The sequence below is a fragment of the Paroedura picta genome, chromosome 17 (genome assembly GCF_049243985.1).
Source record: "Paroedura picta isolate Pp20150507F chromosome 17, Ppicta_v3.0, whole genome shotgun sequence".
NCBI lineage: Eukaryota > Metazoa > Chordata > Lepidosauria > Squamata > Gekkonidae > Paroedura > Paroedura picta.
This window is the reverse complement of record NC_135385.1, coordinates 12,081,369-12,100,257: the sequence shown is the minus strand read 5'-3', so window position 1 is coordinate 12,100,257 and position 18,889 is coordinate 12,081,369. Positions and strand designations below refer to the sequence as shown.

General features: G+C 51.2%; 2 protein-coding genes across 4 annotated transcripts in view; one reads left to right on the top strand and one right to left on the bottom strand.

Annotated features, from left to right (window-relative positions):
- Positions 1 to 3,383, top strand: part of DNAH3 (dynein axonemal heavy chain 3) — a 47,792-nt gene extending 44,409 nt beyond the window's left edge. The window contains exon 28 of the mRNA XM_077316527.1: positions 2,697 to 3,383. Coding sequence (XP_077172642.1) covers positions 2,697 to 3,050 — 354 coding nt within the window. The 3' untranslated portion in view covers positions 3,051 to 3,383. The remainder of the gene's footprint in view (positions 1 to 2,696) is intronic.
- Positions 3,384 to 6,417: 3,034 nt separating this feature from the next.
- On the bottom strand, positions 6,418 to 18,852 carry LYRM1 (LYR motif containing 1). Of its 3 annotated transcripts, none has more exons than XM_077316196.1 (4): positions 18,727 to 18,852; positions 9,875 to 10,033; positions 9,037 to 9,129; positions 6,418 to 6,786 (listed from the first exon to the last, which is right to left on the bottom strand). In XM_077316196.1, the coding sequence occupies exons 2-4, from the start codon at positions 10,031 to 10,033 to the stop codon at positions 6,670 to 6,672; spliced, it is 369 nt and encodes a 122-aa protein (XP_077172311.1). In that variant the 5' UTR covers positions 18,727 to 18,852; the 3' UTR covers positions 6,418 to 6,669. The 3 variants fall into 3 exon arrangements, with proteins under 3 accessions (XP_077172311.1, XP_077172313.1, XP_077172314.1); XM_077316198.1 differs by lacking the exon at positions 18,727 to 18,852 and adding an exon at positions 11,637 to 11,689; XM_077316199.1 differs by lacking the exon at positions 18,727 to 18,852 and adding an exon at positions 11,641 to 11,668.
- Between the last annotated feature and the right edge of the window lie 37 nt (positions 18,853 to 18,889).

Genomic DNA, 18,889 nt, shown 5'->3' with positions numbered 1-18,889 from the left:
GGAGCAGGGAGTGGTAGAATAGAATCATGGAATCACAGAGTCGGAAGGGGCCATGGAGGCCATCTAGTCCAACCCCCTGCTCAACGCAGGATCAGCCCTAAGCATCCTAAAGCATCCAAGAAACCCAGTTCTCCAGATTAGATGCCGCCGTTCGTAACCACGACACCCAGCTGGCTCTCAAACCTGAAGAAGAAAGGGGGAGATTCTCTTTTCTGTCTCCCTCCCCTCTCTCCCTGTCTCTCTCTTCCACTTCTGGATGGATCTCTGAGGCTGTACTCTCTGATGATCCATCCAGAGCTTTCAAAGGCCCGAACCGGCAAAGGGAGATAATAGTCTGTAAAATATTAAATAATAGATGGCATGTATGAATGGTGAATGGAAGAAAGAGGAGGAAGAAGCCAGCCCACCGGGAGATGCTGTCACCCCGCCCTAATCCATGCCTGGGGAGAACTGTGTAGAACCGGGTTTGCAATCATAACCCCTGGAAACATTAGGAGCTAATCTTAATGAGCTGGCGGAGATGCCAGAGGCCGGGGCTTGCAGCCTTCCCAGACAAGAAGAAAAGAAGAAGAGTTGGTTCTTATATGCCGCTTTTCCCTACCCGAAGGAGGCTCAAAGCGGCTTACAGTTGCCTTCCCTTTCCTCTCCCCACAACAGACACCCTGTGAGGGAGGGAGGCTGAGGGAGCCCTGAGATTACTGAAGAAGAAGAAGAGTTGGTTCTTAGAGGCCACTTTTCTCTACCCAAAGGAGGCTCAAAGCGGCTTCCAGTCGCCTTCCCTTCCTCTCCCCACAACAGACACCCTGTGGGGTGGGTGAGGCTGAGAGAGCCCTGATATCACTGCTCGGTCAGAACAGCTTTATCAGTGCCCTGGGGAGCCCAAGGTCACCCAGCTGGATGCATGTGGGGGAGAGCAGAATCGAACCCGGCATGCCAGATTAGAAGTCCGCACTCCTAACCACTCCACCAAACTGGCTCTCTTAATCCTCGGCATCCTTCGTAGTGAAGAGTCCGGTCAGGAGCCTGTGGAGAAGAGGAGGTGGGACTGGGGATCCTTGCAGATGCCCTTGAGACCTTCCAGACCTCTGACTGCAGGAGCTGGATATCAATATTTCTGCCTAGGAAAGCACTAGAAGCTTCCCCCCACCAGCCTGGGCAGATTTCCAGACCCAAAATGTAGGTGGGGACCTTTCCCTATCCCCTCCCAGGAGACGTGTCATGGCGGTATAGCGCAGCACCCAGCCCAGAGTTTAGAAAGCCGCCAGCAGGACAGTGATGAAGGAGAAGGGCCCTGACTCATTTCACGTGAAAGAACAAGAGCTTTGCAGGCTTCCCAAAGTCAGACAGGTGTATTTTGGCCTGAGTTTTCCAGGCGCATCCAGCCAAGCAGGTTCTGGATTGCAAAACTTTTTTTTTCTATTCCCATGTGAAATCTATAAGATGCACACCCTGTCGGTTTCGGAAGAGCACCTGTCGCCACATTGCCTTGCTCCTGTCCCTAATGTTCCAGGCATTGGTCTGCAGAGGGGCAGGCAAGTCCCAACACCTGAACTGGGGTGGCCCAGAGAGGGCGTCAGCGGGTGCATCTTCTTTCCTGCGAGCTCCTTGCCTCCTGCTTTGCGGCTCCTTCCCCCTCTTCCCTTGCTCCTTTAGGCCTTGTTCCTGAGGGCCAAAACCAGCATGAGGCCAAAGATCCCCAGTCAAGAATGTTCTGCAGTTATTCGAACGCTCATTAGCAGCCTCAGACATGGCCCTTTCCAAGAAGCATCTCTGGCCGTTCAACAGTTTCTTCCATATTTCTTCTCTAGACACCTTTCCAAAGAGTTGGACTTGGGGGGGTGGGGGGGAGAATATAGGCAAAATGCTTTTTGTCCACCCAAAAGAGAATTGCTGTTTTAGAAGGGGCGACTAAACCGCCCTGAGCCTCTGGGGAGGGCAGTATATAAATATAATCAATCAATCAATCAATCACAGAGGCATCATGGCACAAAATGGCTAACTGCCTTCTCTCCCTGAGATGCTCCTCCAAAGCAATCGTCTGGGCCTGCTAAGGAACTTGGTCATGGATCTTTCACCTCGGGTCTTCGTCGCTCATGTGAGGTGTCCGGCCTCTGTCTGACTCACACGACTCCAGACTGCACAGCTACGATGGACTGTCTATTTGGACCCCCGACCCGTAGAACTAGAACCCTTCCCGAAATGTCTGCTTTGGGTGTAGGGGGATTTCCCCGCCCCCTCCTCTCTGCAGTTCAAAATTATACCAACCAGTCACACCTGCCATCTTGGGAAGAGAACCAGCCCTCCTCTAGGGTTACCAAATAGTTGTTGTTAGGTGCAAAGTCGTGTCCGACCAGTTGCGACCCCCTGGACAAGGATCCTCGAGGTTTTCCTTTCCTCTACCATTCCCCGGAGTCCACTAGTATGCAGACACAAAAACAGAACGTGGGTTAGTAGAGAACTGGCCTGGCAGAGCTCTTTTAATTTTCCTCAGCGGAGGTTTCTTTTCGTAAGGGGATTGTGAGACTCCTTTGAGACTCCTTCGGGCAGTGAAAAGCGGGGTATAAAAACCAGCTCTTCTTTTTCTTCTTATGTTTACCTCTTGAAGAATACAGACTGGCCCTCAGTTCTTTCGCTGGGATTGAGGCAGCATTTTGACACACACACACACACACCTTTCTTCTTCTTTCCAAATTCAGATGACCAGGCAGGAGCACAGCATGGGGACTGTGCCTGCCGACGGGGCCTACGTGAAAGGGCTTTTCCTGGAAGGGGCCCGGTGGGACCGCGAAACCATGAAGATCGGCGAGTCTCTCCCCAAAATCCTTTATGATTCCCTGCCCATCATTTGGCTGAAGCCTGGGCAGGCCGCGACCTTCCTGCACTTGGGGATCTACACGTGCCCCGTCTACAAGACCAGTGCCCGGAGAGGGACCTTATCGACCACGGGGCACTCCACCAATTACGTCCTCTCCATTGAGATTCCCTCGGACCGGCCCCAGATGCACTGGGTCAATCGGGGAGTGGCCGCGCTTTGTCAGCTGGACGACTGATGACGCGGTTCGGGATGCCCTGTGCTGGCCCGCTGCGATTAAAAGATTCTTCTTCTTCTTGCTTTTTGAAGCCAGCGTGCCTTCCTCCTGACCTCCACAGTGGCCTTCAGGCTGGCTTTCAAACCTTGTTTTTCAACCCTCTTGGCCTCTGCCAGGGCATTCATTCCCCCACTCTCCCAAATCACCAGTTTGCTCGGAACCAAAGGGACTGCCACCCGATCCCTTCTCACGGAAATCTTGGGTATTTTGTTTGACTGCTCTTCTAGCTTCCTCCTCTCCCCTGTTCACTTCTTGAACAGCCTGACTCCCTTGACCAGAGGTAGTCAAACTGCGGCCCTCCAGATGTCCATGGACCACAATTCCCAGGAGCCCCTGCCAGCGAACGCTGGCAGGGGCTCCTGGGAATTGTAGTCCATGGACATCTGGAGGGCCGCAGTTTGACTACCCCTGCCCTTGACCTCTGTTTCGTTTTTGCTCTCTGCCTGCTGTCCTCACCCCCAAAGTGCCCTTTCAGAGGGAGTGGTGGTGGTGGGGGTGTTTCTGAGGGCACCTGCGTGGGACTGCAGCAGAACAGTTAGGCCAGATTTCAGGAGCCCCTGAGAGAGCAGCGAGATGTTCAAGGTTCCAGTCCCCCCGGAAGGAGCTTGGACTCTCGGAAGCTCCCATCCCGGAAATCTTGTCAGTCTCTCGGGTCCTCCTGGACTTGAACTGAAGAAGGTGCAGATGGAGGTGGGACAGGTGCGTCAAAACATCCAACTCTCAGCAATGGCAGCAGGTTGCTCCTTCCCGTTCAGCAGCACCCCCGCTCCCCGCGCAGCAGGAGGGGAAGCAAGCCAAGGAGGATTGGCAGGAGCCGGGGCCCAGGGCCCTGACTTCCTCAGGGAGGATGCATAGCCCCACCTGCCACATGGTGTCCCCCCACAGGAGGGGTGGCCAAATTGTGGCTCTCCAGATGTCCGTGGACTACAATTCCCCGGAGCCCCACGGACATCTGGAGACACACAGTTTGGCCACCCTTCCCTACAGAGTTGTTTTTCCTGCAGAGTCCTCCTAGGGCCTTCTGCCGGGACACTTGGGCAGAGAGCAAAGGCCTCACATATGTTTCCTCTATTTGTGCGCTGAATCCCAAGGCAAGGCCAAACAGTGCTGGTGAGGACTCGTCCCTGGCTCTGACCTTTTGGCGTTTCCTCTCCTAAGTTCTTTTGGTCCCCCGTCCATGTTCCTGGCCTTGACACCCCGCCCTCACTCCAGCAGTGAGGCCGGCCACAACAGTATTGTGAGAAGGGGCTCTCCTGTGGCCTCCCTTGTCGGCCAACGGTTAGGCAGACGGAGGAAGCTTTCCTTCCACCCATGCCCGCAGACTCCCCTGCGTTGCTCTCAGAAGGAAACGCTTCCCTCCCCTCGGTCAGGGGTGTTAGAGGCTCCGTTCCCAGCAGGCCTGAAGGGAGGGGGGATGTGATGTGTGTGGGATCCCAAGCAAAATCAGCGATTGGCCCTGGGGTGGGGGTGGGGGGGCTTCAGAGCCTTCAGCATTTTGTCCAGGTGTACAATCCCAATTTTATGTACATAGATGTGAGGTGTGACATTCCTGGCTGGTCTAAGGTCCATGCAGTTGTCCAAGCCAACAGGGGTCCCTGCGATGGTCACCTCAAGTTTATTGCAACTCACTCTGCACGGGCATGGGTGATGGCATGGGTCTTCACGGTCTGGATTTTAATCTTCAGGGCTATCCACAGCCGGGGGACTGGCCCCCACCTGGTGGAATGAGCTCTGGCAGAACTGCAGGCTGTACGGGGGCTCTCCCAGTTCTGTAGGACCTGTAGGATGGAGCGCTTCTGCCAGGCGTTCGGTTGGGGCTAAGGAATGTGACCAACCCACAGGAACGGCCCCTCCCCTGAAAATTCGTCCCCCTGCACGGGAGAAGGGATGGCAAAGAGGCAAGTTTTAATGACGGCTGACTCTAGCTGCAGCTACGACTGAGGTCTTTTTATTGTTTTGAACGGATTTTATTGTTTTTAAAATGATTCATGGAATTACGTATTTGTAATCCTATGAGTCTAGGCCGAGTATGAGTACTGAATTGGAGTACCGAGTTGGTACGCTGGGAGGGGCGGTCACATGAATCCAATGATAAGTTCTTTTTAAAAACTGTTTTTCTGCCGCAGAGTAGTTGCCTGCCCTTGCTCCAAATCCAGTGCTGACATCCAACTCCATCATCCCCTTTCCATAAGGTAAAGGTAAAGGTATCCCCTGTGCAAGCACCGAGTCATGTCTGACCCTAGGGGTGACGCCCTCCAGCGTTTTCATGGCAGACTCAATACGGGGTGGTTTGCCAGTGCCTTCCCCAGTCATGACCGTTTACCACCCAGCAAGCTGGGTGCTCATTTTACCGACCTCGGAAGGAGGGAAGGCTGAGTCCACCTTGAGCCGGCTGCTGGGATCGAACTCCCAACCTCATGGGCAGACAGCTTCAGACAGCATGTCAGCTGCCTTACCACCCTGCGCCACAAGAGGCTTTCCATACTTCAGGCAAATAATTTGTCTGTTTCTTCTCAGTCTCCCTTCTTCAAGCACCCCACATGCTCGTCTGAATACAAGTGGACTTAGAGCCTTACTTATCTTTTTTAACGGCCACCATGCCTTGAAAAACTGCCCCAAGGGAGAGGGGAGGCAGGAGCTGTTATTCTTCTAAGGACCAACAGACAGGGAGGAGGGCAGATCCTTCTGCTGGATGCTTGAGGCTGATCCTGCATTGAGCAGGGGGTGGGTCTAGATGGCCTGCGTGGCCCCTTCCCACTCTAGGAGTCTACGATTTTCCCTACAGGAAAATGATGTGAAAGCCCTGCCCAAGCGAAGGGCTAATTCACACGGGTGGCCAGGTGCTTTTTACCTGCTCAGGTTCAAGTACGCTCCAGGTGTGGCCATCCCATCCGCCACCCATGCAGATGGCAAGACCGGCTGGGGAGTGACGTGCTGAAGGAGCATTCTTGGCCTGTGGCTCATCCTTTTGCAATGAGCCTCTCCACCATCTTGTTCAAACAGCGGCAACAAAGCCCATTGCCTGCCTAAGAGAAAGCTTGCGGAATAATCATGGAACAGCCTGGAGGCTGGGGGAGCAACAGCGGGGTTTGGATCTTCCATGCAAGAGACCCTACTGGTAGGAGAGAAATTTGGGGGAGCCTTTACAGGCTGAGCAGTGGTCCAGGCTACTAGAGGTCTTCCTCCCCTACCATACAAGGCTCACATGTATTTTGAAACCCCAAAGTTTAGCAAGACATCATGGCTGCCTACCAACAGAGGACAGGCTTTGACAGTCCTGGATCCCAGAGGATGCTCAACAAGTGACAAAAGACAAGAATGCTTGGAATTCAAATACACTCTCAATGTTTCCCCATCTTCTCTTCCGTGACCACAAATCTTTCCGCTTTTATTGATGGATCAGTTGCGTCGCGTCTCCGCCAGCCTGAGTGTGTCCTTCCTGCATCTCCTGCTAAGGCCAGGTGGGCGCCTGACCTGTGGGAAAGAGACAGTACGGCAAGCCACAGCCACTTCAGCGATGCACGTTGGCCCAGGATGCGTCTGCCTGGCAGTCCAGGGGGACGACGGGCCTGAGCCCGGATTAAGAAACTTCATCGTGGGATTTCAAGTAGACGGGCTTGGAAAGTTTCCGCAGCTTCTCCTGATGCCTCAACGCACGGCCTTGCTGGGGCGCGAGGCCCATCGGAGGCAGGTGAATCTAGGAGTCGGCGAAAGACAAAGAGCAGAAAGCAAGAAAAGAGGCTCTGTAAAGGCAATGCTCTGAAAACACGGGGAGTTAATAGAAACCGGCAGCGTGGACTCCTGGGAAGCAAACTCAGATCCTTGCTTTGCTGCACATCATAGAATCATAGAATCCTAGAGTTGGAAGGGACCTCCTGGGTCATCTAGTCCAACCCCCTGCACTATGCAGGACACTCACAACCCTCTCGCTCATCCACTGTCACCTGCCACCCCCTTGAGCCTTCACAGAATCAGCCTCTCCGTCAGATGGCTCTCCAGCCTCTGTTTAGAAATCTCCAAAGATGGAGAACCCACCACCTCCCAAGGAAGCCTGTTCCACTGAGGAACCGCTCTGACTGTCAGGAATTTCTTCCGGATTCTCTCCAGCACTGGTTTCACTCAGCTCGCCAGCTGGAGCAACATCAAGAGGGACCATCTGCCATCCGCACAACGCAAGACTTAACTCTCTCTCTCAAACTGTTGCTTGTCTAGAAGTTTCAGGACCAAACTTAAGACTTGGTCCAAACAGGTAGCAAAACATATCTTATTTCAGCTGGTTTGCTTGAGAGAACACCTGCGACTGCCTGCCTGCCAGCAAGGCAGGAAACACAGCCTGGGGGGGGGGGGTTGTACAAAGCCCGCAGCGCTGCCTGCCAGGAATTTTCAGAAAGTGGGTGAGGCCAGGTAGGCCCAACAGCACTCTGGGTTTTGGTGCCTGGAGATCTGATTGGCTGGGCAGGTTTTATCCTCTCCCCCCCCATCTCTTTCCCAGTACATTTTGAGGAATTTCTCATGTTGTCTTCTGTTTGTATGCTTCCACGTCAGCTCCTACGGTGACCACTCTGTGGTGGGGCCCAAAGGCTGGCTACCCTCGAGTAGCAGATTAGCAGTCTGGCCTACCTCGCAACGTCGTTGCACGGATGAATAAGAAATGCAAAGGCCTTCATGCATTTCAAATGCCTCAGGAGTGATTTGTTACGAATAGCAATATATATTTGCTCTGCCTTCCTTCCGCGGGAGAATCCTCTTGGCATTTGGCACAAAACAGGGATTCTTTCTTGGCCCACAATTGAGGTTTCTAAACGAAGGAGACCTGGATATGGGGAAGCTGCGCGGCAGAAGCAGATGTTGTCTTGCATGTTGGCGCAAGGCTGTGATGATTGAACTCAGCACAAGGGATCTCCCCTCCTGACTTCTCCTCCCTGGATGACTGGAAAAGAGGCTGGGCTACAGATCATGAGTATGGACTTCCTGCTTCTTCTCCAGGACTCTCCTCTGGATCTAGGCATTAGCTGCCCCCTTGGATGGGTCACATCATTTGCTTCTGGGCACGTCCTCCCCCTACAGCCCTGCTTCTCCCCGAGTGCATAGGAAGCTAGCAAAGAAGAGCACGCAAAAGTCCACAGAAATAGGACGCCTTCTTGGAGGCAGGAGACCGATTTCTGACTCTCAGCCAGTGAGATGGGCCGTCTTACCGACGGGCCACCTACTAAAACCTCTCCGTAGCTTCAGAGTCTCAGTTCTAGCCCTGCACAGCTTCCATGCATAACGTCTTCAAACGCCACATGCCTCCCTTGCAGGATGAAGAATTTCTATTACATCATCCTCCCCCCCAAATACTGAGACAGCTGTGAGATGCCCTATTTTGCAACCACCTCTGGAGTGGCCAGTGGTTTTCAAGCCACACTTAATACTTTGTGGGGGCCAGCAAACAGAGGGAGAGCACGCTGCCACTCTCTCAGGAGGACGTGTACAGGCATTTGTGAATGACCAAGGGCGTTTGAGGTCTGCAAATTGGGAAATTAATGGTCAAGTGTAATTGAGCAAACATTAATGCTCAGCTTTAATTGAACCAACATCCTGACTCTCTAAGCGACCGTGCTTCGGATAGTGGTCTGTCAGTGATCCTGGAAGGGCGCTTTGAAGGTTAGCAACCGTAGCACTGACGCAGCCAAGCCCTGACTCATGGGCTTCAAATTAGTTAATTAATGCACTCCTCGGCAGCTTCTGCCCAGCCTACATCAGCGTTTTGCTGCACAAGGGAATAAAGATCATAGAATCATAGAGTCGGAAGGGGCCACAGAGGCCATCTAGTCCAACCCCCTGCTCAACGCAGGATCAGCCCTAAGCATCCTAAAGCATCCAAGAAAAGTGTGTATCCAACATTTGCTTGAAGACCGCCAGTGATATCGGAGTGGAGATCCCCATCAGGAGGAGTCCTACTTACTGGCCTCGGATAAGGGATGCGATAATGGAGTCCGATCTCGATCCTTGCCTTGCACTCTTCTATGCATTGTTTAACCAGCTCAGGATCTGTTAACTGGCCAAACGGGACAGGAGAAAACACACTTTACAAACAGAACATGTAAGTCAACCGAAGTCCAATCGCACCTTTTAAGACCAACAAAGATTGATTCAAGGCGGGAGCTTTCAAGTGCATGAACCCCATCATTCAATAAAGGTAAAGGTAAAGGTATCCCCTGTGCAAGCACCGGGTCATGTCTGACCCTTGGGGTGACGCCCTCCAGCGTTTTCATGGCAGACTCAATACGGGGTGGTTTGCCAGTGCCTTCCACAGTCATGACCATTTACCCCCCAGCAAGCAAGCTGGGGACTCATTTTACCGACCTCGGAAGGAGGGAAGGCTGAGTCGACCTTGAGCCGGCTGCTGGGATCGAACTCCCAGCCTCATGGTCAGAGCTTCAGACAGCATGTCTGCTGCCTTACCACCCTGCGCCACAAGAGGCTCTGTCATCATTCAATATCAATAGGTAAAAACGTAAATAAGTATATATATATATATAAACTGTATTTGTTCATCTTCTGTTTTGGATGGATATTCATAGTCGTTAAACTAGACAGAAAAGCTTCTGTTACTGAGCAGAGAATTTGCCTATTCTCCCCCCCCCTCTCAATTCCTTTGGCGCTTTGTTTAGAACGGCTGCGGTCCCTCTTAGCCAGGAGGCCTGGCAAGCGAGGAAGGGATCCGTTCGCATGCCATGTTTCTGTTAACGGATAAATATAATTATTCAACAGCACAGGCAGCCAGAAATATGCTCACTTACATTCTTATTCTTTTGGAACAATGTTTTAGCTTCATTTACAATATACTGTTTTTCTTTGGCGGTCTCTTCCATCTGTCCGCATGCAGACTGCCACTTTTTGGCTATTCGGAATATCTTGCGGTAAAGGCCAAGAACTTCCTGACGGGTGGCCAGGGTCATCTAGAGAAAAAGGAAAAGACCCTCAGATGTTTGGAAAAGGGAAGGGGGGGGAAGGCTTCCAGACAGATGGGATATTTCCACACATGCCCTAATTCATTTTCAAATATTTTATTGGCTCTCCTAGCAAACATGAAAAGAACCAGAAGAGCAAAAACCTACAAGCCAACTTTCGAGAATATTTATTTTTTTGTGTACCAAGGGGAGGGCAGGGCAGCTGCTCAGGTATGTAACACATGATTCAAGAATGCACAAAAATATGTCTCTGACCCACAACGGCTTAACTTTGGATTTCCAGAGAAGTTCTCTGGTTCAAACTCATCCAAATTGCTGGCCTCTTCTATGTAGCATTACCAAATCTGAGTTGGAGATTTGCGGAGGGTGGGGTCTCATAAGGTCCAGCCTCCAAAAGCTTCCTCCAGATAGGCGGGTGGGAGGGTTGTGGGGGTGGCAGCCTCCCTGGAGAAAAATTTAAAGGAAAAATATAGGCCTTGTCTACTTACAGTAGTTCTTAGCACAGAATTCCTGTCAATTCCTAGAGCTACTTGGAAGTGACAAAGGGTACCTCTAGGAATTGCTAGAAACTCTGTGGTAAAACGAGAACTACACCCTGTCACTTCTGGATAGCTCTAGGAACTCTATGGCAAGAACTTAGGGATGAGGCTCAGTTTTTCTTTCTAATTTTTCTTCCTCCCCCTGGAAACAGCAACAAGGTTTGGCAGCTCTTCCAGGAGATCAATTGTGATTCTAAGAGATCTCCAAGCTAAATCCTGAAGCTAGTAACAAAGACCGTTTTGGTCAAAATTGTAAGTCAGGGGACAGGGTACCTTGTGGCACCCTCCTACATTTCTCCAATGATGGACGGACGTGAGAGACACAAGTAACGCTTGACCCTGATTTACAACATTGACAAAACTTTTGCCACAGCTTAAAGTACTAAAAATGTGTCTTGTCTAAGCGGTACATGTTTTGGAAATGCTCCCTCATCTTGAATGGTATTTCCTCCAACAGCGGTAGTTCCTGTATCAAGCATTAAAGACAGGAAGAGTTGCACTCTCTGCTCCCTGCCCGCATGCTCCACTGACAGGTTGTGCTTGTTTTGCCGGCACCCTGAGGCTGGCACCCTTGCAAATCTCATGGAGTTGGAATCACACGGAACAAGGCTTGTTCAACTTTTTTAATCATCAAGTCACAGCCAAATAGTGGCCACCCTGTAGGGCAGGGGTAGTCAAACTGCGGCCCTCCAGATGTCCATGGACTACAATTCCCAGGAGCCCCCTGCCAGCGAACGCTGGCAGGGGGCTCCTGGGAATTGTAGTCCATGGACATCTGGAGGGCCGCAGTTTGACTACCCCTGCTGTAGGGTCTTCAAGGCCAGATAAATTCCTACATCATCTCCAGGTGAGGCCTGGAAATCTCCAGGGATTAAGGCCACTGAGCTCCAGCCTACAGAGATCAGATGCCCTGGGGAAATTGCCAGCTTTGGAGGATGGATGGATTCTCTGGCATTATATTAGGCTAAGGACCCTCCCTTCCCCAAATCCCACCATCCCCAAGCTACACCCCCAAATCTCCAGGTCCTTTTCAACCAGGATTTTGCCCTTGCCTGCCTCTGGGTAGCAGCCTTGGATGTCCACGTTGGCCTCCAACTAGCCTGGTCACAGCGTGGACAGCAGAAGCAGAACAGCGAGGTCAAACCCACCAGGCCATTATTGCATCACCAGCCTTAAGGACCTTAAAGCTGCAAACGGGGATGTCCCCAGGCGGTCTTCCATCCAGGCCCTAAGATACTGGCACCTGATCTATTCCCTCTCCCCCTGGATGACTGGTCCAAGGTCAGGCAGTGGTTGAGTGGAAACTGGGTCTTCCTGACCTTGCTATGGACTCCCCAGACATTGTACCATCTGGGCTCTTTGACAAAATAAAAGTGGTCCTCTGGGCCAGCTCATAGCAGTAACTCAAACAGGCATCGGGTCTCCTTCCCAGAATCCAGAGAGAACTTGGACTACAGGATCCCAAGGTGACCGTCCACCCCAGGTTCTCCCAGCACCAGAAGTTATCTATGTAGAAGAAACGACCCATCCCTTTTCAGCAATCCCTTTCAGAAGATGTCAAGTGGGACGGAAGGGAGGAGAGATTTTCTGGACCTTCCCAACAGGATAAAAGTCTGGGTTTCCAGACGTTCAGAGCTGTGACCTTTCTGACCTCCTCCTCATTATTATTATTACTACTATTAATTACATTTATTACCTGCCACTCTCAGCAAGCTGGCTCGTGGCAGGTTACAAGATTTAAAAAAACCCAGAACAATAAACCCCCAATAATGCCCCATCAAAACAACCACCAACATGGTGGAACAACCATCCTTTCCCATAGCGGAACACCTGCCAACGGGCGGCAGAGGGCTATGGCAACAACATCCTCAAGATGGTTGAAGGATGAGATGCTTCCGGACAAGGGGGGGCAATCAGATCTTCCACCAGCACCGGCCTCAACCATAGACCTGGCGGAAGAGCTCTGTCTTGTTCCTCTAATATAGCCAAGGAGGCAGGCGTGGCTCTCCCCTTCTCCAGTTTAGCGGAAGATCCCAGGAAACGAAACGCTTCCTTCCAGTCCAGCTGATCTCATACCAGTTGCCTCTGCTTCGAAGCCCGCATTGACCCCGTCAGCCCAAGCACAACTCTGCTGCTTGAAATTCCTTGGACTCTCTCTGAGAAGATTACCAGACGGATGACTTTCAGCTCCAGGAATGTTAACACACTGAATTAGCAATCAAAGACTTCCAGGGTGACCAAAAATGGATATCTGAGCCAGAGGCGCTGGAGAAAAAGCTGGAAGGCCACAAGGCTGCATAAGAAAAGTGTGCATCCAACCTTTGCTTGAAGACTGCCAGTGAGGGGCAGCTCACCACCTCCTTAGGCAGCCTATTCCACTGCTGAACTACTCTGACTGTGAAAAGTTTTTTCCTGATATCCTTCCTTATCCCACTACAGCCCAATACGTATCCCCTGAAAATCCGCTGCAGGGCTTTGGGGGCCGTCTGGGATGTCGTGTGATGAGAAGAAGGGGGTGGCAGAAACCAGCCCCCCGCCCCGAATTGGAACTGCCTCGAGCTTTTCAAATGGGGTGATTTGGGATCTGAGCCTATGAAACCCAGCTGAGTTTTACGTAAAAGCTCCACGTCAAAATTTGCTTCCCAGATCCGCCCTGCATCCAAGAACAGAAGGCCTTCTGTTGTCTAGCGCCACATGGCTTTTCAGTCCTTTCAGTCAACGAACGTTGGTGTTTTCTTTTGAGATCTCGGACAGCGATTCTCAGCAAAAGGAACAGAATAGCCTCTTTCTTGCGGTTGTTAGCAGAGATTCCCTATTGTCGCATCCAAAAGCACAGATGGCCAATGTTATCCAGTCTTTGTGGGCATCAGGAGGCCAGGACCGGGGTGGGGGTTGCCTTTCAGCACAACCTAAACACCAGGCAAGTCATATTGTTAGTCCTGTGGATTGAGTGCCAAGCTGTCACAACGCGTACCCCTAAACTGACGGATTATAAAGGAAGAATCTGGTTCAAGGCCCGTAGCAAAGAGCGGTTGACGCTGCTTTAAGTGAATGGCGAATCCCATCTTTTCCATCTTGGACTAGACCTAGCCTGGCTGTAAACGCTTAATGGCAAAGCTCAACCCAACTGGAGGACAAATTATTCAACTGCTGGGGAGCCGAAGTTGAGGAATGCTTTGCGAACGCTTTGGAGAGAGATCCACTTTCTGCCGTTTCAAAGAAAGCACACTCCTGGCTCTAGGAGACATTTGATGCCAATAAACCAGAAGCTGGGCATTGCCGTCAAGGGACAGATAAACCTGCAGGAGGTGCCCTGTACAGTGGCTCTTGTTACAAGCAAGAGGGACAGGCATGGAAGGGGAGAGTGCTGCAGACATCTGGCAATTGCTCCTGCCTCTTGATTCGTCTTAGTGTCTGCTTGTTACCACCATCAGGCTCTGCTCCAAAACCCAGGCCTCCCCCGGCTCAATCTTTTTGCTAAATTCACCCTTAATGACAATGACGACCAACAGTTGTTCTGCAGCTGGGAAAGGTGACAGATAATCTTTTATGCAGTTGCCTGTTACACCCTGTAGCTAGAAGGCCAATTCATCTGTGGGATCAACTGATGAGCCAAGGGAAGGTCAAAGGGGGGAGCTGGGTTCAGAACTCCTGTGAGGAAAAATCAACTGCAATCCAAGTCTCCTGGAGCAAAAAGGCAAAATTTCCCTTTCTGTGACTATCATCAGTACGGGTTTGACAAAATATACGATGTCCTTTTTTTAGATATCCATCCACATTATTTTACACGGTAACAGTTAGGAGTGGGTTGAACTCATAGTCTTGTGGATGAGTTTAGACGTAATGCCATAATTTAGACGTAATGCCCTTGGACTGCAAGGCGAACAAACCGGTCAGTCCTAGAGGAGATCAGCCCTGACTGCTCCTTAGAAGGCCAGATCCTGAAGATGAAACTCAAAGACTTTGGCCACCTCAGGAGAAGGAAGGACTCCCTGGAGAAGAGCCTCATGCTGGGAGGGATTGAGGGCCAAAGAAGAAGGGGATGACAGAGAATGAGGTGGCTGGATGGGGTCACTGAAGCAGTAGGTGCAAACTTAAATGGACTCTGGGGAATGGTAGAGGACAGGAAGGCCTGGAGGATCATTGTCCATGGGGTTGCGATGGGTCGGACACGACTTCGCACCTAACAACAACAACAGACGTAAAGCAATAATGCTATGGTTTACTTAAAGTACCATTAATATGAGTGAATCAATTATGATTGCTGCTACATACGGCTAATAAGGATCCATTAAACAAGGATCTGGAACCATGATGTGAAGTTGTTCCTTAACAACATGTAATGTATGAATGCAGGCATCCTGGATTTTTCCAGGTTCAGCCTTTGCTCCTGAGTGACAGAGACCAGAGCAAGGGCAATGAAACCGGCATTGTTGAGGAAACCGAGGATTCCAGTCGTTGTCTAAAAATTTACTCCTCTTGGCATTGTTAAAACAAAGAATGAGAAAATCCACACTGGCGACATGAAGCCCACAGTACTGTGGACACAACACAATTACCCACAGGGGAAAAAAAAAAGAATATCACAGGCATGTCTTATTTCCCTGTGTCTTTCAAGCAGGACGCTTCCTCGTCATTGGTGACATTATGTCAATATGGGAAATTTCAGTCTCTCTGGCTCCTCCAGCACAATAAATCGCAGTCTGACTAACAAAGCCTTCACACTAACACAGAAACAAGGCAGAGTCACCCTTCTTGTGCATTGCTTGGCCTTTCGTTTATGGAAAAGAATAAACATTTCCTAGCACATGGAGATCATCCAAATATAACAACGGGTCAACATTATTCACAGAATCCAGCCGTTATTCCTTTTCTTTTGGAGAGCATAGATTGCACACCGGCTCAGTTCGCACATGACATGAAAACATGGTTTACTTTAACCAGGGTTAGCTTGAAAACAAGGTCCAACTCCTTCAGGGTCTTCCTTATGTCTTTGCCCTTTGACTGCCTCTAACAGAGATCTGGAGAGCAGGTGGGCCGGCACAGCAGAGAGGGCGATGCCAGGGAAGTAGGGTTGCCAGTCTCCAGGTGGCAGACGCAGAATGAATGGGCCACATTCATTGTATTTTAAGTCCTATTTAAAAATTCTATTTTAAACTCTATCACAATTTCATGTTTTGGGGGTTTTCTATTGTCTGTTCTATTTGTTGTATACCACCTGGGTGTGGTCTAGAAGTCCCCGAATAGATAAATAATAAATATGTCTGCTTGTGAGATATTGGCATGCGTGGTTACTGCATCTGGCCTAGCCCAGGTGTGGCCATACTGTGGCTCTCCAGGTGTCCATGCTGGCAGGGGCTCATGGTAATTGAACCCTGGCCGTGGGGTGGAGACGGTGCTGGTCGCCTTGACAGATGATCTTTGTTACCAGCTGGATAGAGGTGGTTCAGCTGCATTTGTTGTGGTCAACCATTAGATATTGGCCCACTGCCTTGCCAGGGTTGGGATACAGGGGACAGCCCTTCAGTGGCTGATCTCCTTTCTCCAGAACTGGACACAGGGGGCTGCAGTGGGGAAAGAGATGTTGTGCCCCTTCCAGCTCCCCTGTGGAGGTCTGCAGAGGGCGGTCCTCTCCCCCACATTATTTAACATCTACATGCTCCGTCTGGTCCAGTAGTCCGGAGCTTTGGGCTGGGTTATCACCAATATGCTGGTGACATCCAGCTCTATCTCCTGATGGGCAGCTGCCAGACTCCCTCCCAGATACATTTGCCAGATATTTGGAAGCTGTTGCTGGATGGCTGGAGCTGAGCCACCTGAAACTCAGCCTCTCCAAGATGGAGGTCTGGTGGCTGGGCTGAAAGGGGTCAGACCAGGAAGCAGGCTTCCTACCTTGGCCGGAGTGCAGCTTAACATTTCCTCCATTGCCAGGAACTTGGGCATGATTCTGAATGCCTCCCTATCAAAGGAGGCTCAGGTCACTGATGTGGCCCGCTGGGTGCTTTTCAATCTGTACTACTAGTGGTCCTCAAACCACTTGGTCATGGTGATCCATGCAATGGCCACCTCCAGCCTGGACTTCTATAACTCACTCTGCCGGGGCAGGAACTTGGCCTTGACCCAGAAATTGCAGCTGGCACCGAACACAGCTGCTAGGGTCCTCACAGGAACATCTTGGAGGGCCCATACCTAGCCAGTTACAGTCCGGATCAAGGTTTTAGTATTAATCTTTAAGGCCATCCACGTTTACGGCCTACCTACATTTGCAGGAGCACATCCGTTGGCAATCCCTGACCTGAAGAAGGTTTGCCTGGCCTCGAGTGGGACCAGGGCCTTCTCAGTCCTGGCCCCGACCTGGTGCAATGAGCTCCCGGGAAAGTTCCTGGGTCTTGACGGAGCATCCCAACTTCTGCAGGCCTTGCAAGACTGAGCTCTTTGGTTGAGGCCAAGGTAATTAAGGTCATCAGGCCCTTCCCCAAGTTAGCCAGCACATCGGATTACCTTATCTGACCACAGTGTGGGAAGTCCGCTGAGCAGGTTGGGGGAGATGGTGCAGGTCACCTTGAAGGATGATCTCTGTTGAGAAGGTAAAGGTAAAGGTATCCCCTGTGCAAGCACCGAGTCATGTCTGACCCTTGGGGTGACGCCCTCTAGCGTTTTCATGGCAGACTCAATACGGGGTGGTTTGCCAGTGCCTTCCACAGTCATGACCGTTTACCCCCCAGCAAGCTGGGTACTCATTTTACCGACCTCGGAAGGATGGAAGGCTGAGTCGACCCTGAGCCGGCTGCTGGGATCGAACTCCCAACCTCATGAGCAAAGCTTTCAGGCGGCTGCCTTACCACTCTGCGCCACAAGAGGCTCCTCTAAGGTATTATATACTATTGAGAAGGTATTATATTTTATTTATTTACTCATTATATTTACTGTATCATTGTTTACACTGTTATGGTTACAACTACCTGTTATTAATATTATATTACATGGTTATTCATGTGTTATTGATAGTTTTATGTATCGTCCATCATGTTCCCTGAGCCTCTGGGGAGGGCGGTCTATAAATTAAATAAATAAAACAAATACATCTTTATATACCGCCCTCCCCTGAGGGCTCAGGACGGTTTACAGAAAACAGGAAAAGACACAGCGTACGGCAACAGGAAACAGGAATAACAGTATAACAATAATAACAAGACCATAACATATCCATAATAACATAATCCATGTAATTGATAGTTTTATGTATCCGTTCATGAGTTCCACGTAAACCACCCTGAGCCCCCAGAGCCCCGATATAAATCAAATAAATAAACAACATTATAAAGTAGAAATCGCGAGACCCTCAGCTCAACTCTTACTGGGACCCAGTGACTAAAACCGATGAGCGATAGTCGTAGGGGGGGGGGGGAGCTTAAATGGAGTTAAATGGAGATTTGTGATATTTAAGGGGATTTTAGGGTGGGTTTTATGATGTTCCCCATCATGAGCCATTGTATGGGAGCAAGTCAAATAACAATTAAATGAATAAACCATAAATCAGGGGTAGTCAAACTGCGGCCCTCCAGATGTCCATGGACTACAATTCCCATGAGCCCCTGCCAGCGTTCGCTGGCAGGGGCTCATGGGAATTGTAGTCCATGGACATCTGGAGGGCCGCAGTTTGACTACCCCTGCCATAAATAATTGTATGGCATGGAAATGTGGAGCGCTGCTGGCAGGGGCAACTGCCCTCGGTGGGCATCTGGAGAGCCACAGTTTGACTTTTTCCAGCCCACCTCGCAGGGATGTTGTGTGGGCCAGACAAGTCTCGGACTCCCCCCTCAGGGCTGCAGAGAGGTGGGGGCAGAAACATGTAACATTCGTGCAGAATTTTGTGGGCAGGGGGCATTTTTGCTGTGTCAAGAGCTGGGGGCGCACAACGCCCCTGTGAGGGAGGCGCCTCAATTTCCCGTCGGCCCCCGCGCCTTTTGGCGCCAATCCGGGAAGGGCGGGGCGACCCCTGGCGGCGAGGGCAGGACCGGCACGGGGGGAGCCTCGCGAGCTGCCCGGGCTGCACCAACGCGAGTAGCGCGTGTGGGGGGGCGTGGTTTCCCTTCCCGCCTCCCCCTCCCCGATTAGTTCAGTCCGGCTCCCTTGACTCACCTCTGCCCGCCTGAGGAGGAAAAATAAAACAGCCCCGGGGGGGGGGGGAGTGGAGAAGAGAAATTGCCCTCACGCTGCGTGCGGCGTCAGCACGCCGGGCGCGCGCGCGGCGACGTCACGGCGCCGCCAGCTGACTCCTGCGCGGCTGGCGGCCGCCCCCCCC

Coding starts and splice junctions, on each gene's coding strand:
- LYRM1 (XM_077316196.1), bottom strand. CDS start 10,033: ATGACCCTGGCCACCCGTCAGGAAGTTCTTGGCCTTTACCGCAAGATA. Junction 9,130..9,874: donor TGTTCCAAAAGAATAAGAAT/GTAAGTGAGCAT, acceptor CCGTTTGGCCAG/TTAACAGATCCTGAGCTGGT. Junction 6,787..9,036: donor GCATCCCTTATCCGAGGCCA/GTAAGTAGGACT, acceptor GCCGACTCCTAG/ATTCACCTGCCTCCGATGGG.